This window comes from Corvus kubaryi, unplaced genomic scaffold (assembly GCF_017639235.1).
Source record: "Corvus kubaryi isolate FWS band 111438036 unplaced genomic scaffold, C.kubaryi_AGA036_p1.0 37328, whole genome shotgun sequence".
NCBI lineage: Eukaryota > Metazoa > Chordata > Aves > Passeriformes > Corvidae > Corvus > Corvus kubaryi.
The window spans coordinates 2,200,922-2,226,854 of NW_024581106.1; the positions used below are offsets into that span (position 1 = coordinate 2,200,922).

The 25,933-nt window shown below is 38.0% G+C and overlaps 1 protein-coding gene across 18 annotated transcripts in view; it reads right to left on the reverse strand.

Annotated features, from left to right (window-relative positions):
• Window positions 1–1,154: 1,154 nt before the first annotated feature.
• The window catches only part of LMO7 (LIM domain 7), a 131,997-nt gene continuing 107,218 nt past the window's right edge, over window positions 1,155–25,933 (reverse strand). For 11 of the 18 annotated variants that reach the window (XM_042029638.1, XM_042029644.1, XM_042029636.1 and 8 more), the window contains 16 exons: window positions 23,822–23,983; window positions 22,257–22,441; window positions 21,526–21,586; window positions 20,466–20,522; window positions 18,342–18,367; window positions 17,929–18,033; window positions 16,031–16,123; window positions 14,319–14,686; window positions 12,596–12,661; window positions 12,207–12,272; window positions 10,472–10,524; window positions 8,652–8,871; window positions 7,465–7,737; window positions 6,021–6,129; window positions 4,189–4,291; window positions 1,155–1,891 (listed from right to left, as the gene is read on the reverse strand). In XM_042029638.1, coding sequence (XP_041885572.1) covers window positions 1,869–1,891; window positions 4,189–4,291; window positions 6,021–6,129; window positions 7,465–7,737; window positions 8,652–8,871; window positions 10,472–10,524; window positions 12,207–12,272; window positions 12,596–12,661; window positions 14,319–14,686; window positions 16,031–16,123; window positions 17,929–18,033; window positions 18,342–18,367; window positions 20,466–20,522; window positions 21,526–21,586; window positions 22,257–22,441; window positions 23,822–23,983 — 1,970 coding nt within the window. In that variant the 3' untranslated portion in view covers window positions 1,155–1,868. Of the gene's footprint in view, window positions 1,892–4,188; window positions 4,292–6,020; window positions 6,130–7,464; window positions 7,738–8,651; window positions 8,872–10,471; window positions 10,525–12,206; window positions 12,273–12,595; window positions 12,662–14,318; window positions 14,687–16,030; window positions 16,124–17,928; window positions 18,034–18,341; window positions 18,368–20,271; window positions 20,314–20,465; window positions 20,523–21,525; window positions 21,587–22,256; window positions 22,442–23,821; window positions 23,984–25,933 lie in introns of all 18 variants that reach the window. The other 7 variants (XM_042029642.1, XM_042029655.1, XM_042029640.1 and 4 more) reach the window with 5 other exon arrangements.

The window sequence follows — 25,933 nt, forward strand, 5'->3', positions numbered from 1 at the left end:
TAAATTGGAATCCTATTCTGAATAGCTCTCAGGGAAATAAGCTTCTTCCACAAGCAGCAGAGAGGACTCCAGAGAGCTGTGTGAGCAGGCAGTGTGACTATCCCTCCATAGTTTGTACTTGAGGACTAGGGTCTTCATATCCCAGTGCTCTCATCTATGGTCTACCATGTCATTACTTACCACAACAGTAAAAACCAAATTAAATATCTTTACCAGTCTTTAATTGAATACCAAAAGCCAAGACCAAGTTTGGTTGATGAGGCATTTTAGATTTTTATGATAATCTTTAAAGCAAAAATTAAAACTAATGTTTGGCACTTTGTAATTCAGCAAGCAGCATTCAGTTACAAGTAGGAGAAATTACAGGAGTACCGGTGAAGTTCTCCCACTATGCCAAAACAGCACGATCTTCCCTTGTTGCCCTCAGCTACCACAGCCACAATCTCTCTTCCCAATCTGTGAGCTCTCCTACCCACACAGCCCCCCAAAATCCCCTGAGAGCAAGGAGCACTCCAAGCTGCTTTGGCAGCCTCACTGCAGCTCTTCATGGTGCCATATACAAGCTCACCACTCAAGAGCCCTCCAACACCTCCCAGCTTCCTCTTCTTCGGTTTTATCCACAAAATGCTCCCCCAAATTCCTCTGATCCACAGCCTGTGTTTTTTCACTGCTTCCAAGGACATGGACACAGAACGGTACGTAACCGGGCATGAAAGGATTTGGGGAAGCCACTGACCAAAACAATTTGGAAGCCACCACTGAGACATAGTGCACATTCCAGCTGTGTTTTCAAGAGGAGCAGAACCTAACCCAAAAATATTTTCAGCACTTCATTTCTAGCAACAGCAGAGAAATTTTGAGGAATGTCCACCTCTTTCAATTGTTTTTCAGGGATGAGCATCTAGTCTCACCACTGGTACTGAATGCTCAAGGGAAAGAGCATGAGGAACAGGATGAAAAAGCTGCACACAGACTTAGACATTGACTACAAAGGAAAAGAGAAAAGGAAGAACTATAGTTCTTGCATATATTTAGGTGAACAACTTAATCTTGTCAGAACAAATATTTTTCCCAAGATGAAATTAAAACAATTTTATATTGGCACACATTACCTTAGACATGTTTAGCTGAACAGAAAGGACAAAAACTTCTAGTAACTGCAACATCAGATTTTTTATTTACAAATATATGGTAACTCAACAACCATTCTCCACTCAGTTTGCAGAGGAAAGAGTGATAGTTACATTTCCAAATGGGAAAAGAAAACTCTCTCCCTTAAATGGATTCCACAGAATATTATGCCAACACCACTGAGCAAACAGATTATTCTTTGTATTTAGGTTTCAAAAAAGCACATAATTTTAGAAACCAGCATATGGAAAGCAAAAATTTGTGTGCATTTAAATGCAGCTTCATATTAACCTAGAGAATTCACTTTCAGTATATGTCAAAAATAAAGACAGCAATTGCAAATATATATTTATATTAGCTATTTCTCTAATGCTCATTTCAGGAGCTTAGAACAAAATACCCTCTTCATATACCATTGGAAAGTCAACTAGTTGATTATAAGCCTCAAAAATATTTTGAAGTTATTACTGAAAATATACTTATTCTCTCTTGTGCTCTCAGTACTTGAAGCTGAAAATGTGAAAGCATTTTTCCCAGCTATTTCCTTACTGCAATTACTTTCTTATAAATAAAAATAGTTATAAGAAGAATACAAGGTATTGCTATGAAGACTAGACAAGCAAGAGTTACTCTTAGAAAAAAACACACATACACAAAATAGATATATTTATAGATCTACATCAGCAGCAATCACCTCTTCTTGTATCTGCAACAGTGGCTTCATATCTTCATTTGCTTCACATGGAGGTTGGTTGTCCAGCTGTTAAGGAGACACAAAAGAAACTTTAAGTTGCTGAAGAATCTTTGTGACAACAATTAATATTTTTCGGTTTTAAATAGTTAGAAAATGGTATGTCCAATACTTATTGAAAATGGGAACATATACTAAGGTATACACTCTGAATCGAGCAATCCAAATTTAATGAACAATACAAATTTGAGTTGAATCCAATTATAGCACTGCAAGTATTTCAGGCCAAGTAATATTCCACAGAACATGCACCTTACCAAATTCTTAAGAATTATTTTTAGTATTAGCACAGAGAAAGAGTGACAGTTTTTCTAAATTTACCCTTCAGTAATGAAATTAAAATTTGCTAAATAACTGTAACACTATAAAGAACTTTTTTTTTTATCTTCTCTCTGCATATCTTTGTAGGTATCTGCCAATACAGTGGTGTTCCACTAGAGCGTTCCAAGTGTAAACCACAAAATTAACACCAAAATGTGCAAAAATATCACACCATAAAATTGCACAGTGAACATTAATAACCCCTATGGTTTATCAAACCTTTTAGCCAACATGTTCACATTCCAAACTAACAAATAATTAGCCAGGTTGATGTCAAATGCCAACTGTAAAAAACAGTAATCCACATCACAGGCCAGTGCTGTGCTGCCAATACATTTTCACTGCAGTAATTGCATAGCTGGTTTTTGTATTATTCGAATAGCTGATTCCAATTACTAATCACTAATTTGAATACTTTGTTCTGTACCTACAAGTTTTTAAAACTCCTGATTTTACTTGTATCTCATACAATTATGTTTTGAGGTGCCCACTGGCCCAAGTAGATGCAGTCTGAAGGGAAGGGATTAGAAACGTTTCCTCACAGATCAGCTCTGCTTCTGAAAGGCACTGCTGTGACTTTATTGGCTGTAATGTCAAAGAGAGACTAAATAGCAATTCATCCATAATAAAGTTACTTATCCAACTCATCCAGCAATATATCCCCCCAAAAGAAAAGACAGAGAGAAAAATAACATGAAAACTCCAGAGTGAATCTCATACATTTGGGTGCTTCAAATAGGAACACAGTCACTTCAGTGTAGTCTTGTCATCAACAAGGAGATACATTCTCCGAACATTAACTTAGACATGGTGGGATCCAGTGCCCTGGATCACCTCCAGATGGAAGGGAGCGATTCTCCTCCTCCTTCCACCGATCACAGCGGCATCCTTGCACTTAACATTAGCCTCTGTGAATGCGCTGTTACCCTCACGAGGTGTTGCGCTTTCTGGTTTTAGCTCAGGTACCATGTAATCATTTCTGTGACTTGTCTTCATGGAAGTCAAAAAGAGCCTGCAAACAGCAACAGCATCAGATGCAGAGCTTCTCTTTTCCTGAGCTAGGTTTCACAGCCAGCAGCTGCCCAGTTGCTGCTCAAACACCTTAGCATAAATATCCTGTTCCCTTCACTGCCTTCTGATCCACCATGAGAGAAATGTGCCGGGCTCATAAAGAAACACGGACATTTTTCCCAGGAAGTAATTCAGAAATTATTTCCCTTCCCTGATTTTTATCATCCTAGAGAATTCCATACTTGCTACATAAAAAGAAAGCCATATAAAACTCCTGACACTTATCAAATTAGGAGGTTGTCTACCATCATCTATGACAGCAGGAAAAAAGACCTAAATACCACTATACAAAGCCTTAACATCATGCTCCAGTAAATCAGAATTCTGCAAACCATAAGAAGGAAAAAAATTATACTGCACCTTTTAATTAAGATCTGTAAGTAAATCAATTCCTCCTGAACTTGTACCTAAATGAATAACCAATTATAGACCTATAATTCCAATAGTAATAGCATTGCAAAAAGAAACCAGCATTTGCGCCATCTGCACGAGATAAACTAATTGCTTTCCAGGTATGCATTAGGACTGAATTAAATACATATTTCAGCTTACTTTTTAAGAAAATGCAGACACTTTTTCAAAAAGGCTTCTCTGTTATCAAGACAAGCCTGTTTAGCACCTGACAGCTCCTTGACACCACTTTCTCAGATCTATGAAGGAAGGAAGATGACTATACCATATTGTCTGCTTGAAACTGCATAATAACAAGTTGGTAAAATCAACTATTGGCAAGTTAGAAGTTAGGAATGACTACTCTACAAAAGACAGAAACTGGCAATCAAACCTTGCTGAACCTATTCACTAACTTAAAGCTAAACATGAAAGCTATCAAGTGGCTCAGCTGTGCAAACACTTGAGTTTGTACAGCACAGAGAAGAGCTATAGTCATGCATGCTGCAGTTGGATTGCCTTACTTTTAAATCTGATATAGCAGTCGTTGCAGAAGAGTTTGTTGTTTCGGATCCTGACTTCAGCTCCAGAGCGGGATCCACCGAGGTCACATCCACAGGCAACACACTGTATCACACATGAATAATTAGCAACTCCTTCCAAAATACTGAGAAACAAAAATGCTGTTCAAAAGCAGCTCAGATTAAGCTCAACAAAGCTTGAACCACAACCCCACAATCACTAGAAGCAAATGTACAATGATTAGTAGATCAAAATGCAACCAACCCTGAGGAAATATTTTAAGGCAACGACTGGACAATGAATAGCAGAGATACACCAAGAAAGCAAACATAAAGCAGACGGTTTTTAGACATTAGTTCATTAAATCTAATTTGAACTTTGGTTTCTCTGAAAACTAAAACTGGTTTGGCACAAAAAAAATTTGTTCTCTACATAGACACAGGAATTTTGGCACAGAACACCTGGGTGTGCTACTTGCAGATTTCCATGAGGCACTACATGCTGTTGGTGTCCTCAGTCCCTTGGCACTCGAAGCAGCAAATATTCAGGCACTCCCAATTTCCTGGGTTTGCATCACCGAAACAAGTTCTGATTTGGAGAGATGGGGCTGATTTAATTTTTCTTGCGTAAACACATAAAGAGCATGACTGCTGCCATGCTAACATTAAACTATTTAGCTATGGTGGCTAAACATGTACTTGCTGTGAATATGAACCACATCTGGAAGGAATGTAATCCAAAACATAATGCTCCCCTGACTGAACTTACCAAGGGCAGATAGTTTCCCTGCTTAACCAAGTAATGAATCTTTTGGATGGCACCCAGTTCAACAGCTCATTAATTTTCAGAAATTTGAAAAACAGAAACTTGGCATTTTCTTATGTAGGTTACGAGCTACAGGTAGATTGTCTCACACAGAATACATGTCCTGCAGAAAAGAGAATGGTGACTGATCACTATGGATTAGTCCTGTCCTGTCCCTCCTGCTCAGTTAGGCAGGACCAGGAAGAGCTTGGAGTCAATCTCTAGTAATACTCCAGGTGATGCACTTGAGCTGGGCACAGAAGACAAGTGTTCGGAACTAGGCACAGAAATCTCTTTCTTGAAGTCAGGGAAGAGGTAGGGTCCAACAGCACCTCCAAGTTATAGTCTAATTCCTCATCTAGTCTGAGGGCAGGGGCACAGGACTGCTTTGGTGTCTTTTGCAGGCAGAAATTTGTTCTTTCAGCTCTGCAAATGTCCCAAGCTGATGGAAATCATGTAAGTAGGTCTAGGTCTCAGTGCTGGGCATGAGCTAGTACACTTAGTTTCTGACTAGGGCTGAGTAGCACTAAACACACCTTTTGGTTTTGTTCTAGGTATTATCCTGCCACGTTGAGCTCTTCCAGCGTGCCTTTACTTGGAAAGCACCAATGAACACTGTCTGCTAAGGTTAGCTTAGAAAGGATGGGTCATCTCAAATGATTCAATTGCCACGGTGCAGGCTGAGATTTTGTTTTTTTTAGAGGAGCTGCTTTCTCTGGGAGAAGTGGTTCAGCGTTTTCTGGTATTTTGCCACATATTTGAAGAAGGAAATCTTTAATCTCACAGTCAATGTGCTCGTCTTACCTATCAAAGTCCTACTTGTTAGCTCTGACATTTAAGAAACACTTCTAGAGTTGAGTGCTGAATGCCTGCAAATGGGATTGCCTCATGGAAATATGCATGCACCACGCTGTCAAGAGTAGAAGGCAAAGCAGTTGATTAGTAAGAATCCCTGTGAGCATAACACTGAGTAGCCATGCGTGCTCCTGATTAGTTCCTGTTCCTTCACGATGTGACTCCCAGCTCTCACCTTAAAGCAATGTAAATGATAACAAAGACCAAGAGACTCAATGATCATGGCTGCTCCTTTGCCCAGAATGTTATTACAGTATGAACAGATTTTCTTCCCACTGACTGACCTAAATATAGAATGAAAAACCTTAAAAACAGCTTGAAAATGTTTAAAAGATAAAGAAGGGTTATCAAACACTTTTTGAGATTAAAAGTAAAAAACACATGGGTAAAAACTGGACTATTAGGCTGCTTAGGCAAAATAAACTGAAAATTAATGTTATTTAGAGTAGATCTGAAAGCTAGGGAAAGCTGAAGCGTTATAATTTAGATCAAATTTACATAGGAACAAGTTAAGAAATTCGGTCACATTCTTGGCATATATTTCATTGTATAAAATACTTTCTATAAATAAAAAGTGTACTGTTAAGTTTGGAGAGTAAGAACACAGATTTTGTGCTCCTGCCTTCTTAGTTGTGGGGAACTATCCAGAAGGCTAAGTTTTAGCAAGCACCCCTTCCAAGTCCCACCATCTGCACCTTGTTAGATAAAAGAAGGCTAGTCCTGAACATAAAATATTATGTTAACTCTTTGAATGTAAGCCATACGGAGGTCAGTTTCCATAGATCTACCAAGGTGTTAGCAAATGGAAGTGAGAACGAGATAAGCAAATATGGTCAAGAAGGTAATTTTCTTACATCATAAAGAATGAAAAAACTAGCTAAAAAAAAAAAAGGGTCAATTTATCACTTAGTGCCTGAGAGTGTAAGAGCTAGTGAAGTAGTGTTCATTGTTGTTATATATAACACATGTAATTTTGTGTGGGATGATTCTCTGGAGTACTACCCCCAAGGTATTTTTAAAATGTTTCAAGTACATAAAACAGCAGAGTTATCTACCCTACCACAGCTGAATTCCATTTTTGTTTCAAAATATGTTGCAATTCTTGCTTTCTCCTCCTAGATTAAAATCAACATCCTACTCTGTAATTCTCCAGGGTCATGGGTTATGAGCATTCCTGAGTGCTCCTCAAGATGATATTGACCACATGCCAGGAAGTGGGGAGGAGAGACCAAGATGAGGGTCATAAAGCGTGGGTTTCAGGAATCTTTTGTTAAAACAAACCAAGGAAAATAAATGTCAGAAATGCCATCTGGAACAGGCTTTTGCTCATCATTTTGGTAATCAACACACAGCTCAGAGACTGCAGATTGATTATTCAAGTTCCTTTGTTTTTTTAACCAATGTCAAGCAGTGATGACAAACCTGGGGAATTTTCTGAGTGACTGGAGTAGGAAGGTAATACCAGCCTGTACTTCCACTGTCCCCTCCAGCCAGAAAACTCCAGGTACTTGCCAATGTTACGGGCAAGAACACTGCTGTAAGCCCAGCATATACACAAAATCTGCTCTTTAGTGCTGGCCCAACATTTGTACCTTCCCGGAAAATGGGCACCCACTCACCTGCTGCGTGTCTGGGACCCTGACTGGGAAGTAGAGAGGGGAGACTGAGCCCGGGGAGCTGTCTGGGATATGGAGGGGGCTCTCGCAGAGGTGGCCACAGGAGGTGCTTTGCTGGAGGAAGGAGTGCACATGTAGGCCCGGTTTGAAGTGGACACCGGGCGACTAAAATCTTGACTAGAAGACAGAGATGAAGAGGATGCAGACTGGTTCAGCCATGAGTGGTGCCTCCACGAGCTCATTCTTGGAGAATCAAGATTGTCCAAAGACTCCCCTCTGTAATAAATATACAAGCACCTCAAATGTAAATGGCAGTACGGATGGAGCAACAGAGCTATATGCTGAATTGTTTAAGAGAAAGCCATTATCCTCACATTTTTAATATTTTCTAGGATGAATATGTTTGTTTGATGACTCTGAGCAATATTCTTCATGTACTGATTTAAAATGTATGAGTAGCAAATTATGCTTTTTGTCTAGCTATAGTTCACACGGGAAAAAGCAGCCAAGGGAAAAGAGGTGGCACTTAACAACTACTTTATAAAAGCAAAACACTTCACTGCAGCCTTATCAAGGTGAACTGTATCAAAATCCACAGTACAGCAACAGACCTCAGATACCAGGTTTGTTTATGTTTTCTCCAAGGGATACCAGATCAAAAACAACAATCCACCCAGGCTGGATAGCATCACCCAGGTACAAGGTGTTGGCCCAATAACTAAACACTCTCCTGACTGATAACTCAGCTGTTTCCTGAGTGACAAATCCAACATTCATACACTAAATAAAGCAAAACTAAGCTATCCAAACTTTCTGACATATTTCTGTGTTGAAAAAGGTATACTCCTTAGCCATAATAATTCGTTTCCAAAACAGGTTGCCATGCTGAAATTCTTAAACACATCTGTCAATTACAAGGCACACTATTGATTTCCATTGCTGCTATGCCAATCAAGAAATAAGCAGCTGAGTTATTTACAGGTCACATCCACATTCCTTATTTGCAAAAAACCTATTTAATCCCAGCTGTAATACAGCTACTTTCTTCTATCTATGCTACTATGCAGTTTACCTTACAGCATTTCACAGACTCAGTTTGTTTCTATGCTCTGTAATACAAGCTGAAGTCCAGAATAACCAAACAAAAATATTTGATGAGAGACAGAGTTAATTTTTAATGTGATTCCTACCTCCTCATACTACTGCTGTACAGACTAACGGGCTCCTTATGTATACTGGAACTGCGCTGCCTAATCCAGCTGCTGTCCGTGTGCAGGGATGTTTTCTTTCTCATTTCCTGAAGGATTTGCTGTCTCTCCAACTCTGCTGCAGACAGGTTTTGCTCCTTCTGAGACTTCTTCTGCGACTCACCCATGTTCCAGGACCTCTCTGAATACTTGCTCTGGGTACCTGTGCAGACAACATGTGCAAACATCAGCTAGACACCTCAAGGCACAAAAGCAGTTATCGTCCTGTCAGCACTCTGGCTTAATTCCAAGAGCTATTGTTCATCACACCATTCACAAGTTATTCCAGTTCCCTTTTACAGCTGGGTAAAACTTGTCAATGCATCATGACTAAAATTTTTTTGTTTGTATTTCCATTAATGTAGCCTTTTATAGAATGATTAAATACATTTTCCTTCACTTTTGAAGTGTATATGCATAGACATTTGTGTGCACACACTCCTCTTTTTAAAAGGGCATGACCTCTTTTAGTGCCATAATTTGGACTCTTCCTCCAATACAAACTGAACCATGTGTAAAATACGTAGTTAAATAATGGGATACCGTCTTTCTGTTTAAGAGTTCATACTCTCTTCTTCTGTAAGTTGTCTCTGTTTACAAGAATTTCTTTCTTTCTTCAAGGCACTAAACACACTGCTTTATATTCTTTATATAGATACAAAGGGGAGAGGGGAATCTTTCAGATAATTTCTCTGTTATTTGGATTATGTGTTAACTATTGAGTCACAAGGAAATTTATGGAATAGATGGTCTTCAAAAATTTGGAAGGGGAAACAAATAAGCAATCTTTCTCCAATAGGTGTTGACATATCGGAAGGCAACAATCTTTTATTTCCTAGATCCAATACCTATTATTTAGGGTAAAAATAATTAGGAAAATTACTCAGCAATAAGTCATTCAATTGAAATTTCAATCCTTCCAAATGCTGCTCTGTCTATAGATTTGCTCTTGGATTTACTGCTATAGATTATCATTATAAAATACTGTGGAAGTTAACTTTCTCATTAGCTTCAATGACAGTGCTTTAATGTATGAAAGCAATATTTTTAATCTGCAGTATAGCCCCTAATACATCTACGTTTCTTTGATTGCTTGTAATTACTTTTTTTAACCATGTTTTAGACACACAAGTAGCTTGCAGGCATTTTTGACTGTAACATATTTATAAAACCGGTTTCTTTGCTTTGCACACATTCCTCTAATATAACGAAAGTCATACAACTGAATTGGAGTCCAGGACAGAAGCCATTGTGACATATTGAGAGCTCATGCTCATAACTTCTTGTTCTGTTATTATTGTACTAACTGAAAATATGAAGACAAAAAGTTGTACTAAATACATTCAGCATCTTGGTATGTGCAGCCTTTTTTTTTGTTGACAGAGTCAAAGTATCAAAACAACATATACCTTCAATGATATGACTGCATGATTGATTTACATAAAATCTCATGTAAATACCAGTCATTAAAATTTAGGCATCTAAGAGCCATTTGTAACCACTGCTACTGATGTCTTCAAGAGGGCAGTTAATCATATTTGTCCTCAGCTTTTATGTTGACTGCATGATTTTCCTCTTACTGTTGAAAGTTCATCAAATTGGGGCACAGTATGAAATACAATGCAGCTATCAAAAAGCACTCTGAAAATTAATTTTCTTAGGGTGACTATATGTACACATCTTTTTTTTTTTTTTTCTCCTACTCTCCCCCCTCCCTCCCTATCCAAAAAAGTTAAATATAATGGAAATTATACAGTACTTACCATTTCTGATTGTGTTGAATTCATTCAGTTCTGTAGTTGATTTTGACTTATTCCTAAGGATATAAAACCATTCATTTCTCTACTTTAATTACAAGACCTCATTACAGACAAAGCTCTTATTGCAGATGATAGAACAGTCATCTTGTTTCTAAAGAAAAACAGTCCCTGTTTTTTCACCATTCCTCCTATCAACAATTTATGCTGTACTTAAAACAAGAGGCAAAAAATACCTAAAGACCAAGAGGATATTAAGGGAAAAAAAGGTCAATATGTTAATATTTAGATGTCAGTAGATAAACACCAATAAAAAGTTAAAATTTTGTATTGAAAATTGTCGGTGCTTCAGGTAGAAGGAACTGATCACTGTAACTTGCTTCAACAAAAGCATGTAAAAAACTAAGTCCTTTCCTGTGTAAGTTTTGTGAAGACTACAGTCAGACAAAGAAGTGAGAACTTTCAGAGCAGATTTACAATTTATTTGGCTTCATGAGAAACTTAAATCATACTTCAGCAATGTTACTAGACTGTAAGCAAATCACCTCCTCAAACACTGCATGCAGATTGTTTTTGGAAAAAAATATTGTTGACTGATTATACCTAGCAGCATAATTTTTTAACAAGTTTTAGCCAGGAAATGTCATTCAACAAATGTCATATACAGGAAGACAAATGGCAAAAGATTGGTTTTCTGACAGTACAGAGCAGGAGCTTCACCAATACCTCTGTGCTGTATTATTTGTCTCAAGTAGTCCACCCAAATTTTTAGCTTAAAATAACTCACAAAGGAACAGAAATCCTTTGGTCATAACTCAAAGCTGCTACATTAATGTGTTTACATGTACAGCATTGGCTGCATAGCCACATTTTGAGGGATTCTCATCCTTTATCTGCAGACAAATAAAGCATAAACTACATCATGTCTTGCTTCCTTAAGTTCTTACTGTCTGTCCTATGGTGCAGACCCATTTTATTATTTATTGAAGAAGATGCAACAGCTTCATAGCTGCCTGTAGTGAAGAAAAAAAGCAGTGTCCTCCTCACACATATATGCAATATGTAACTATTTAGTGCATGCTCCTTCTGAAGTTAGATTTAGATCTTCCATTAGCAACAGATCCATTAATTGTACCTTGTAATTTTTGGAGTTCCTCTTTATGTAAGAAAGGTATGCTCACTCCAACTATGAGAAGTGATCAAATACACCGTGGAAGTCATCTTTCAGAACTACTGTGAGATGCGATCCAAAAGAGAGGCTTGATTTGTAAAGTAAGAGATTGTAGCTTAAAAATAACTTGTGTAAATTACAAGGGCAACTATCTCTCTGATAAATATGCTGCTGCTGCCTCTTACTTCCCTTCTTGTTTACTCTCTCAAGTTGCACAACCCTAATTGGGATGACTGCACCTTAGTTTGTAGAGCACGCTATGGCACAACCACAGTAGTATCTGAACTTGTTTTCCAGCCAGGTAAGTCTAGTACCACCCACATCACAGTCTTACTTCTCCCAGTAGAATCCCATCGACTAACTGTTGCTTACAACACAGCGTATAATTTGACAAACATTTGGCTGCTTTTTTTTCAGTATGAAAACAAGCCATAAAAACTGCAAAACACAGCAGCAATCCAAAGTATACATATTTAGCTGCCATGACTAAAGTTTATTAGAATTTTAAATGTTTTCTAACACAGAAATGGTGATGCTACAGTGGGTGTTGACATTCAATATCATATGTACCTGTCAGCAAATGACTGGCCAGGTTGCTCCTCAATGGTTTTAGAAACTTCATAACGCTCATAACGCCTATTGGAAAAAGAAGATACAATTATGTTCATATACAGAAAAAGACACACATAGACATAAATAGTTCCTAAGGGAAATATTCAAAAGAGATCCTTAAGGAAAAAGCCAGTTTGAATTAAACACCCCAAACAGTTAAAGTTCTAAGGGGGCTTAATTTAACAGTCAGAAATACAACTGATAAAAGAAGGCAGAAAAAGAAAAGTTGTCAGAAAAACTGGCTGAAATGACATTTTTGTGATGTGACAAGGAATCCAAACATAAGCATGCCAGAATGATTATTGCTGAAGATGTTTCAACTATGTATTGATTGAATTTCTTATTACCTGTCAATGAGAGGATGGCCAGCTCGATCCTCTATTGTTTTTGATACTTCATAGCGCTCATAATGCCTAGAGGCAAAATAAAGATAAAATACATCTTAAAAAAATTTTCTAGAAATTGAGCAAACAGTAAGTATACCCAGAGAAAACTGAGAAATTTCAGATGTATTAAAAGAATCCTAAAGGCTAAGGTGCTGCAAAAATTACAAGCAACAGTATACAACAGTGATTATCTCATCCATTTCAAAGCCAGGAGGAAAGTTTTGTCCAAGCACAGCAGTTCTCTAAAAATTACATTTCTATTCTATAATATTGTACAGGTGCAGTTTATAAACTCACAAAGTTCCACAGACGACACTCTTCAGCTGCCTGTCCCCTCCCTCAAAGCACTTTGCAGCAAGTATTATGCCTTTGCAGGCATTAATATAACATTTCAGATTTCAAGTCCTATCTTTGGATATCATCTTAGAGCAAATATTTAACACCAGATATTTTAAAGCCCATTTTCATTGAACTTGTTCCTTTACTATTAAGCAAAACCACCCATGTTTAGCAAAACACATCCTTTGGCAGCAACCTCAGAAGCAATGAAATCCCCATGGACTAAAGAATTTAGATATGCAGATATTACAGCAGCTTAATAAGTTACCGCACAAAGTCCTATAATCTTGCAACTGGGACAAGCTAAAACTGTAAAGTTACCCTGGTTCTGCTGCCAAGAAGAACCTGTTCAGCCATTGTAGCATTGTGTCTCTGCTTTGCTCAGCAGGCATATCAGCAGCAGTCATTTAGATTAAGTTAAAGTAACTCTGGGTCTTACAACCTCCTCTGCAAATATATGCAGTTTTCTTAATCATATTATCTTCTCCCAAGACTTAGCTTGTGTTATCTTCAGTCATCTCTTATTATATACATAAGAAAAGGAGAAAAACCTCAAGAGAAACCGCAATTCATACACAAGGCAGTAAGGTAAATGCAGACAAAATAAGGGAAAGTTACTGGTTTAATCTCCTGTAGAGGAGATTCAGACAGATTAAACTCCTGTAACTGTAGTCTGAAAACTTCTGGGCAAGAACACAAACTTGTGAACTAATAGGAGGGGATTTGTTTGTTTTTTAAATTAAGCTCTGAAGAAGATAAAGGAGATTAAAAAATAATCTGCAGTGGATATTTCTAACAGGCTATGATATGTAAGCCAGTAACTGTTCACTCATATACCATGATATCCCTCATTGACAAATTAACCCAGTAGTTAAATTGCAATTAAGATTTATTCTTACACTGTTGAATTAAAATGAGAGAGAAATCTGGAAAAATCAGTCACACATTTGTTGGAAAAGTGTTAACTTGGTATTTCTTCTGGAAGCCCTGTATGTTGTTGAGTCACTGGCTCTCAATTTACAGGCTTGTGCAGAATTCTTACAAAATCATCTCCTTAAGTGTTTCAGATCATCTTCCATTTGGCTGTAATTACTGTATTTACATCCCATTAAAAAAAAAGATTAAGTAGGGTAATATAGCACTTGATTCATGGGGAAGGACTTTGTGTTATGCCTGATCCTTCTATCTTTTGAAAGAAAGACTATCATATGGTATTGTGCATCTACTGATTGCAGTATGAATCTTACATGAACATCCTTCTATACTAAGGACAGACACACTCCCATTAGAAATGGATTTGAATTTGCAGAAGGAAGAGAAAGTACATCCTATCACAAGTGCACACCTTTGGTACTGAGGCACCTCCACTGACACCTCCCTCTGCCTTTCTGCCTGCTGCCTCTGCTCCTCCATCTCTGCCTGTAGCCTCTGCTCCTCAGCATATTGCTGCTCCCTCTCTTTACGTCGTCTCTCAAGCTCCAGCTCTTGTTCCCGTTCTTGCTCAAAATGCCGGGTTGCTTCTTCCTGGATCCTCCCTTCCTCCTGAAGCCTTCTCCTTCCTTCTTCCTCATGCAGTAAGCCTGCTGCCAGCTCATTTCCTCCATCTCCTTCTCGCTCCTCTGGAGTATTTGCTTCAGGGCTTGCTCTCCAGCTGGACACAGGTGGAGCCTGAGAAGTGACGGATGTTGTATTTAGGGTTAGAACAGTCTGCTCCTGTAGCAAAGAAAAAAAAAATCATGTTTTTAGGGAAGGGACCTCTTTTTTAACTAGATTGCTCACTCAGAAAAGTTTATTTATTCTATAAGGTAAGAAGGTATACAAATCATCCCCAGAACTTCCAGTGCAAGACACAGGGCACAGTTTGGTTTCACATTGTCCTAACTCAAGAGCTTCATTCCACACACCAGCGTTAGCAAGCGCCACAGGCAGCGCGGCCACAACTATGTGAAACATTCTGCTTTCTAAAGTATCTCTTACATGTCAAGCCATCCCTTCCCCACTTAAATACCCATGGAAAACAAACCCTTCCATGATACCCAGCATTTCTCCCTACTATTTTGACTAAGAAACCTGAGACCTACTTAAGAGTGTATGCCCTAAGATATACACTGCAATCTATATCAGACCAATGAATTTCACATGAATCCTCATGTGCAGCAATCTCCCACTCTCTTCCATTCTCTTACCATTTCAAAGTCAAGCCTCAGATCTACCTACTCCGTGACTCTTCTCTCAAAGATGAGAAAAGGCCTTTAAGTGGTCAAAAGATGTTTTAGTTGCAGGGAAAAAATAATGTTTATAGGGCCATCAAAACCTCTAATTACAGAAAAAATACGAAATGGTTTACATTCTTGTACAACAAAGTCCTCTAACAACTCAAAAAACTTTCTTATTAACGTCCTAAGCCTTAAATTATGGTCTACTTATTAATGACTCTGTAAACACAACTGATCTAGCTTGGATGCTTCAAGCAGCACTCAGCAGTAAAGAAGAGATACCTCAGACAGTTCCCATACTCAGGAAAAAACTCGTTCATCTTCCCACAAACAACAGGCACAAAAGTCAGCATCTACAGAAGCTACACATATTCAGTGTTTTAAAATATATGATTGGAAATCTGAAGCTGATAAATGCAAATTTATCAGATGAACTGTCTGCCAGTAACCAGCCAGACACTTATGAACATGCTTCACAATAAAGTATTGAAGCAGAATTCCAACAAGTAGCATCAGGTGGTAAATAAACAGCAAAAGTGATCATTTATGATCACAGTAATTAATACATGCTGTGACTTTTTGCCAACATATTTTTGTTGTTAGTTCTCTAACTAGCCCATAAGGAAGAGCAAAAAATTCAACACATCTCAAAACATACCACCTACTCTTTCCATTCCATTTTTGCAATCTCTTTCTACCAAGTCATAAACAACAATTTATTTTCCAAAATGAGAAGATAAACGACATAAAAAGCCTAATTATTTGCCCACTTGCATGCATCTAGTATAAAGGAAAAAAAGCCCTCATGAAACTAGTTAGGGAAGCTTTACTCACAGCCTACCTCATCAAAATACTTGGAGCTCTCTTTTTCTGCTTCTTGCTTAGCTCGTAGCCATTCTTCCCTCAGTTTCTCTTGCTCTCGTTGGTATTTCTCCTGTTAGGTTAGATTGAAGTTAAACATGCAAACAAGAAACATGATTTTTTTTTATTTTCATTAAAATGTACAAGTGGAATTTAATGCGTTTTTTAACAGACCAAACAGACCAGAAAAAAACCATCCCTGAGCTCCACTAGAATATTAGGTCTGCCACAAATGAAATCCTGGCTCAAATACAATCCAAAGGAGTTCTGTAACTGAATTTTGAGAATCCAGGCTTATTACACACTGAGTCTCACAACAACCAGCCTCATATCTGTAATAGTCCCTGTCTTCTAGTGTAGTTAGCATTTGAACAAAAACCTCAGCTATCTAAGGTATTTCTGGAAAAACAGAGTGGCTGTATTTAACTTGGAATTAGGCACATTAATATGGTAAATATAAAGAGATTACTAAGTGAAATAGTGAGCAAGAACTCTAATTCTTTTGAAATGTTACCTAAACAAAAACCAATCTCTGGACCTTGAAATTTGTCTTATGACTAGATTTGGTATGAAATCAATACACTGTCTTAAAGCACTGCTCAAAACACACAGTAAATGTTTTGGTGGTTTTGTCAGTCATCAGTTTTATCTTGGGAAAAGCAAAATATTTAAGGATGTCAAAAGTATTCCTTCTAAGATGCTGGAAATAAGCAAAGAAAGACTTTTTGTTATTTGAGAGTTCATTACTAGGATCATGGGGAAGAGAAAGATCATTATTACTCTGGTCAAATTTATCACTTCAGGACTAAAAAAGGAGAAACAAAGAAAAGTCATGACAGATGGCTGAGTCTGCTCTCAAGAAAGGGGACCCAAGGTTTGCACTCTTTTAAGCCATCTCCTCAGGTATCAAATGGAACATCCAACCCATAACAGAGACCACAGATAAGTTTAGGAAGGTACAGCTGCTGCCTTGCGGAGTTTACAAGCAACAAGGAACAACGAAACATGAAACATTCAAAAAGCAACAGAGCTTCTGTGCTTGTACTTTGACATCAGAGTTTTCTGTTGAATACTGCAAAAGAGGGCATGTACAGAGTAAATGATATTCGTTGATGTCTCTCCAAGCCATCAGACAACAAACTTGAATTGAGTTTGCAGAGATGTGTCTTGCTGAATGTGGTTGAATGTGCTTACACTTCATTAAGCGGAGCTCTTTGCAGAGACGTATGTTTGGGGTCTTTGTGCTACCCTGCAACTACCTGGGGTCTTTGTGCTAACACTGCAAACAATGCCCCTTCCCTCTGCAACACTCCCCTCCAGCTCTAGCAACTGGTTATCAAGGTGGTTTTGCATTAGCAGGTTCAGCTTTCTGACTCACAGAGGTCCTGGGAACCAGCCTGATTCCAACTGATTAGCTGATTGCTAAATAACAGGATTCTAGCAGGCTCCTACGCATGGTATTTTGCTGCCTCCTCTTCGTACACGAATACAAGGCTGTATTGTTAATTGAAGGTAAAACTCAGGCTAGAGGCAATTTCCTTAAGGGGAAAAAAATACAATTCATATTCAAAATGAAGACCCCTTAGATCTTCCCTTATCCTTTAAATTGTGTTGTCATTAAGAAGATACCAGCCCTGTGAAGATTGAGCACTTCTGGCTCTAGTGAATACACACTGTGGGTTTGATGTTCACTAAAACATTGTCCTCTTTTTTTTTCTGAGTAATTCCTACGGTGTGCAACTGTGCAGGCCAGAAAATGCATCTGAGAGTCTCCCCCGGCCATCAGAAAGAAGAATTGCAGAAGTCCCATGCTACTTTTCCCTCCTTGTTGCTACACACAAGGGATTGACAGCCCATGATTATGGAGATTAATTATACCTGCAATAAACGGTCCTGCTCTTTCTGCCATTTTTCCTGTCGTTTTCGCTCTTCCTCTTGATCCCAAACCCGACGACTAGGAGCGCTGATGGATGGGACTGGGAGCTAATATAGCATAGAAATGAAACAATATTATCCTCATTCCATGAAATCAACACTCCACATTTTAAAACATTTTTTTTAAAGTGAGAAACAGAAACCATTACCAACACTAGAGCTTTATAGTGACAAGGACATAAATTAGCCTTTTCTTAAACAGACAGAAAGCAACCATTCCTTGACAAAGCAAATCTTAGCCAGTACTCACAGATCTGATCAACATTTTAAAGCAGTAGAAAAAGCAATAGAAAGCAGAGGTCTTCTTGAAAAGACTAGGATTATACAACTAACTGTAGTTCACAAATAGTACTTACATCAGGCATTGCAGGCTCTGGGCCTCCTGGGAGATTTGGAAGGCAAAAAAGAGAAATCATTAGACCCATACACAACTACTGCAAGATTTGTGTAACTGTGGCAAGTCATAGCTTCAGACTAAGTTTTGCTTCCTTAGTAAGACATGCTTGCGTTTGCCCTACTGAACTTTCTTGAGGGCAGAATTTATTAGGTGCTTTCAACTAATGTGCAGAATTGTTTAAAAGCTTTGCATGCTTACAAGTGCCATCAGCAATTCCTTGAATTAGCAGCACATCTCCCACTGTAGCAATACAAAGGTTCTTTACTATATATCTCCTATTATTATTGTGAAATCCAACTGTTTAGCATGACCAACACCCAGAATGCTGCACAAGGGTAGAGAAGCTGCTCATTTACTGGCATGAATTAAGAGCAACTGACATCCACTTCTCTATCTCAAAACCATATATTTCTGCTTTCCAACTTTCCTTCTTTCCTACTTCCACAAGCACACTTGAATTCAGTGAACTTGTCACCATTTACCACAAACCTTTTGTTATTTGAAGCTATCACACTTGGCCTTAATCTTACTCATCCTGTGCCAAGATGATTATTGGAGAGAGATGTGTATTATGCTAATATATTAAAAGCTGAGAAAGTGGGGAGAAACACAAATTTAAGTATAATTATTTCTTAAACACCATCACTATTTTTGTTTGTTGACAGTGTACTTGTTACCTAGCTGTCCAAATTTAAGTTTAAAAAAAAGCATGAAAGGAAAAGCTTGCAACAGTTTTCTGAAGTATAATCACATGAAGTTGAAAAAAGATCAAATTTAGGATACAAAAGACTCTAATGAGTCACAGGTTAGCATCCATTCTGTATATGCATAATTTTGTCTTCACTGTCAGATCCGAAGAGCCACACCGAAAATCAGGTAATCAGCTTGATCTATTGCAATTGTGCCAGGAAATATTAAAGGGAAGCATAGACAACACCTGTTTTTCTCCCTTCTCTCACCCCTGTAAGCTTATGCTGAACTCCACAGGAATCTTTAATGTAATTGCAAAGCTAAAGTGTAAAAAAGTTTAAAACTAACAAGCTGTACTTTGTTCTCCCCATCAAGCACAAGTGAAATACCTCAAATATTGTTACAAAAATAATTAAAATAAAAACCAAATTTCTGCCAGCCATAAAATAAAAATCAAACAACAACAACAAAACCCCAACATCAACAAAGCAACCAAGAACAGAATACCACCATATTGCTGATACAATATTGCAGATACAGCAGAAGTATTTAAAAGCAAACAGAACCACAAACACAGATATATGCTGTGGCACTTCACATATCGCTTCTGGCAAAAACCAGAAATCATCACCACTAAAAGCAAAATCCTGGCCCCACTCAAATCATTGGCAAAACTCAACTGAACTTCCAGTGGGCCAGAATTTCACTCTTTTAGGCTACAGCAAAACAGCAAGGCATACATAGCCCAAAGACAGCATAAGACATACAACATTAGCAGAAGTATGTGAGCTGTGACATGCAAAATGCTAAAAAGCAACCTACAAAACCAAAATTGAGTGTTTCATTTATTGCCTTTTTTTAAAAGAGCTAGCATATTAAATTCAAAATTTATATTGGTCTTCTTGGGATCTTGTGACATCACCACATAGTGGAAAACCAGCATATGCCATTTTACATCAATTTACACAAAAGCACAGAGCTGCAACTCAAATCCAGAGTTAAATACTTCATCAACAGCTCTGAGATCTTCTCTAAAGCTCTGCTGGAATATTCGCAATTATTCTTGTTTTGTAGGTAGTAGCAAACCTGAACAGAGAGTGCCATCCTTCTTACTTCTACCCAGTGGAAAAAAAAGTATGAACAACACAGAAGAGATTTAAACAGCTATAGATAAAAGAGAACACACAAAGACCCATTACCACAAAGGTAGACCCATGAATTGTAAGAATAACCTGATGACCCTGGGAAAAGAAGGGAAATTAATTATGTTGCTTCATTGTAACTGCAGAAACAACACTGAAGAGGAGGAGCACCCAGCACCAGACTTGTTAGGGAGAGTGTGCAGCGGGAACAATTTCATGGAAGTACATGAAATGTTAGCTCTTTGATTTACCTTGTTCAAAAAATTGTGACCGTCTTTTTAAGTTTTTCAAAGAAATAGGTTCAGATGCTATTTGAAAAATACAAAAAATATAAAGAAGTCAATGAGGTGCCTTTTTTTCTAATGACTATAACCACTGGATAAGAAACTTCTGTTAGACCTCCCATATACTGCAACATCACTTCAGAAAAACAAAAAGCCCCTGAAACAAAAAGGAAAACCTTAGGAGGTTACATCACATACTAATTTTATTTCATTTTATCAGTAACAACATCCAACTATAAAAACAGCCCAAGTGCCAAACTTGGACTCAGATTCTCTCTAATTTAAGCATCCTTGACTGGGATGCCAAATCAGAATGAGGAGCCTAATCACCATTCAAGGTCACAAGAAAACATCTCCAGAGGGCAAGTGATATCTTGGGGGAATTCTGCTATGAATTGCCATATATATTCAAGTTAAAATTAAATAGAAAGTTCCTACTTAAGGAACTTTCCATTAGGAAGTATACATACCTGGTTTCTCTCACTGCTGTCAAGTAAGGCTATAACTGCTCATAGCATCATATGCAATAATTCTTCATACCAGAATCAATATTGTTCTCCAGGAATAAAAGTAAAGTAGTAATATTGAAATCAGCCACTACTCCAAAAACCTCACAACTGAGTGAGGCAGCCAAAAATAGCAAAAAGTTGAGTACTTCACACTCTTCCTGGGCAGCAAAATAAATCAATACTCATACTGACTCAGTCTCCACACAGTGCAGTAGCAACTACCATAAATCATGTGCTTCCTTCTCTTTCACCCCTACCACGCAGTAAATTTAGAGCCACTAATGCAGAGACAGGGGGGTCCATTGCAAGTTTGTTGTCAGTTCTCAAACTGCCTAGCACATTGTGGAAGCAAACTACACCCAGTTTGGATGCAACAAGATCTCCGTGATATCTGTCCGGCTTTCAGTTCATTAAGGTCTCACTTCATCCACTGTAAAACGCTTGCAGTCATTACAGGTTTATTGTCTGTGCTTCTCACAAACCACACAATTAGCAGATGAAAAGCAACAGTGGTTTACCTCTTTGTTCATTAGAGCCAAGATCTCCTTGCATTCCGTTTATCAATTTTGTTTCTGTATCCTGAAATAAATAAATAAATAAATGTCTTAGGCTCATTAGATTTGTGGAAGCTTATCCAACTACACATCTTTCCTGACAGGAAATATATATCATGAAACACTTCATAATGTTTTTATAGAAAGATACAAAACAATCTAAAATTTCCTTAGTGTATCTTATAATAAAGCAACTGCAGGCATTTGAGGGAATCATTAACCAGATGTGAACTGCTGTAGAAATAAAAACCATTAGTTTCCAAGAAAATGCCAGAAGCCAAGATCTTCCTATTTCAGCTCCTCAGCAGGCAGGTTTTTATTTACAAGTAATTTGAAAGCCCATATTCTCCTGTTCCTTGGGGCTGCAACTTCCATTTAGGCTAATAATGCAGGTCAAAGTCTTCTCTGGAGAATAAACACTCTATATGTTTTAGTCAAAAAATAGTCTGCATATGTTTTAATATTTATCATTCACCAGTGTTCACTCATGAATAGACAGTAGCAAGGCTTTAAAACATCTTATTTACCTTAATACATACATAGCTACATCTCCATATTTCAGATGCAGGGTCCTATACTTGTATTGCTTAAGGAACATAAGATTTACAAGTTCTTTTCTCCATCCTCCCACTATCAAGACATTACATTTTTTCTTCCTCCTCCCAAATCCCATGAACCTTCAAAAACATACTCACAGAACTTTGAAGGCTGCTGGAGAAATCTCTTTTTGTGGATATGGTGGAAACATTTGAAACTTTTTCTCCTGAAGTTGCATCAATCCATTTATTTTCAGATGTACCTATAATGTTGGTACCCATACTGGTGAGATTGAGGATTTTATGCCTTACATGTGGCAGGGAAGGCAGGTCTTTGCCCCAGTCTTTTTGGTATGTGGAGGATCAAGAAATTAATATAGATAGTAACGTCAAAGAACAGAACAAGAGCTAGTGAAAACACATTAAAATAACACAAAACCACACATAACAGAAGAGGGAGACACACAAATCAGGTGGAATTTGTGAAGACAGGAAAAAGGGCATTTATAGCAGACCGCCTTCCCCAAAAATGCAAGTGTTAGTCATAAGCCAGGTAAAAGTTTGCCAGATGCTTTGCTGATATGCACTACAGCAGCTGAACACTAAAGAGCAGTTAGCGTCCATTGGAAACTATTTCATTAGCGTTAGTAAGGATTGAGAAAATTCTGCCAACTTTACCCACTCGAGGCACAATGAGACTCATACACTATATCCAGGGAAGGGTCATTTTCACGTCCATGCTCATCAGGAAGCACAAAGACAGGGAAGAAAAGGAAGTCTAAACTAAACTAGCAAACCAATGAGGCAAAGACAAACGATGCTCTTCTCACACACTCCATCATTTCTCCCTGTCCTACCCTTACTATTGAAAATTTTATTCAATTAGTTCTTTGCCACTAATCTTACTCTTCAGTTGTATTAGGTCCTATAAAGTGATTTGTTTCTTGTCTCTTCATCACCACACTGTTTTTTCCCCAGTTTGCTAGTAACTTATTCTACCTACCTTCCCACTAAAACAATGTTTTGTATTTATACTGTGAAGGAAGTCACTGGTCACACTTCCAACTCTGCAAAAATTATCCTACAACTTTGAAAGGGTTTCCTGATTAAACCCATGGCAAGTCTAGAGATGCTACAAGGCTGTCAGCCAGGATGGAAACCCTCACTACCCAGAATGGGTAGTACCATCTGGGAGAGATTACAGCACCACAGTATTTGGGTCAATGGCCAGAATCATAACGCACAGGCACTACATCACCCACAAGCTCATCTTCACTTGAAATGCTCCCTGAAGAAAGGAACACAAGATCCTCCTTTCCTGAAGAAAGAGCTGGAGATTGAGAGAGGGGGTCTTTAAAAATTACTATCCTCTACAGACCAGACCCTTTTCATTCTTGTGGTATGGCAGGAAAGAAAATGTTAGATTCCCTTTTGTGATGGTTGCACACTTTTTTACCTGACCATCCTCTCAGAAACAGGCCAGAGGACAAGAGTGAGGTCAGTAGTTCAATGTTTTGCAGATTTTCTTGTCAAGACATTTCTAATGCACAAGCAGTTAAAAAGCCAAGTTGTGTTAAAATGCAACAGACATGATGGCAAACTACTTAGCTTAGATATGTATTACTTCCGTAAGGGTAATAAGGACTCTCAGCTGTCAGGTACAGCAGAGACAAAGCTTATTTGCCTTACAGAGCATACAGTATCTGCCTGACAAAACAACTCACCGTTCTTTCCATATCGTCTGACATCCATGACTAGGTTTCCAGTTTCTAGTGCTCTGCTGATGGCCTCTTCCCACTGACTGTAGTCCATATGAGAAACCTTTGTGCCGTTGACAGCAATGATCTCATCATCTACATGCAGTTGACAAAGTGCCGCAGGGCTGCCTGCAGAAAACAGAAGAAAACTGTAATTATGTCTCCGTTAATATTTTTCTTTTTATCACAGTTGTCATTGGAAGAGGGTGGATTAGGGAATCATTCAAAGAAATGCTTAACGGTGGATATTTAGAAACTCCCAGAGATATTCACTACACTGTAACATAAGCTCAGTAACCTCCGTATCAAAGTAGCTTTTCAATTTAGAACTTACGGGAACAATAAAGAAAGCAGTCTTCCGAACTTGTAAGTCTTCAGATTCTGGCTAGCTCATTTAATAAACAACCTCTGGGTTCAGTCTTCCCTTCACTAACTCACCTTTATAATCTGTGAGACAGAGATAGAGGCAGCACCAAAACATCTGTATCCAACAATTAGCTGAAATTCAGCCAATGTTTGGGTAATCCTCTTATTTGTTTAAAAAAAAAAAAAAACAACAGCCTGCACTTTGTTCATTCCAGTAGAAGATGGCTTTCTCATATTCTCATTTACATTTTCTGAGTTCTGCTGACAAGAGCATGCTGCTTTACTGCTTTGCTAGAATAGTTTGTTAGCTCTGAATTGATTGGTAATTGGACTCAAGATATTGCTGGGTACTGTCCCTTTAGACTTCTCTGGATTATACTTATTTTATCTATTAAGAGCAAATTTTATGGCAGGTTGGACTTTGAATCTACTGATATTTTGCAAGACAGGCTGCACTTTATACTTTTTTTCATCGCTACACATTGGCAATCAGTCTCACTAGACTAGTGACAGAGAACATAGAGGACCAGTTCATAAACTTTTTCTCTTTTTAATTCAGAAAATGGATGAGCTGAGAAACTCAGACTATCCAAGCAAGATTTTAAGGATTACATATGAATGGTTCTTCCATTAAGAATTATTCCCTTAGCAGAATAGAAAATAGAAAAGCCAAGTAAAAATATAGTTAAGGATTGCACAATAAACCCTCACGTTAATAAAACAAGTTTGAATTACACAGTGGAAGTATTTTCCAAAGTAAGTAGTGAAATCCACACATCTTTCTTAAAATGTACCAAGAACAATGCTCTATTACATTATTAGAAACAAATGTGGACAAGTATGACAGAAAAATTTAGACACCATATGCTTCATCCCGAGTTTCTTCTGACTCATTACTAAAATGCTGCTGTAAGTCTGGCTCATCCACTAAGGATTCAGATGGCTTCACACATGAAAAAGTTAAGAAATTAAGAAATGTTCTTCTTCCTAGTACGGCACCAAATAACGATTCATCACAGTTCACTAAAAAGCTACACTAGCTACTCTGCTAGAAGAACATCGCTCCATATTATATTTTTCTGCATTAGTCTTAAAATATGGACTAAAAACTTCATTTGCTGTTACGAGTAAAATTTTCAAAACACGCCGATTGCTTTTAAGCAGTATTGTAGAAGAAAAGGTAAGGTTTTCACTGGAGGAAGAAACATGGACAATAGTTAAACTGGAAAAAACAAGCATCTCTAGGAGCCTGATATAATTTGACCACATCTGGACTAAGCCTTATGCTCATGGGACAAGGAATGCTCATAATTTCTGTCTTGAGTTGTGACAGAGTAAGCCCCCAGTAACCAAAAAAAGGTCGTGTTCATGTTACTCAAATAATTTGTCAGGGAGAAGACCGAGCTCAGAGGTGTGAACAGTATACCTCAGCTCAGTTTTAGGAAAGGAAGGGAGTTTAAGATTGCACCGTTTTTCCTATACTATTACTAGAAAGGCATATTCAGACCATACCCCAACCATACAGATTGAATGAATAGCAGCAGTCTCTAGATTGCACATGTAGACCTAAAATAGCCAGAGCAACTTATACTGCTCCATTTTTGGTGTGTAACTTTGCCAGCAGCTCTTTCTCCAGTCTCTGGACAAAAAGACTTCTCAAGAGTGCAAACCAGGCTGCCTATAGTGGGCTTCTGCTCCGATTCACCTCCAGAG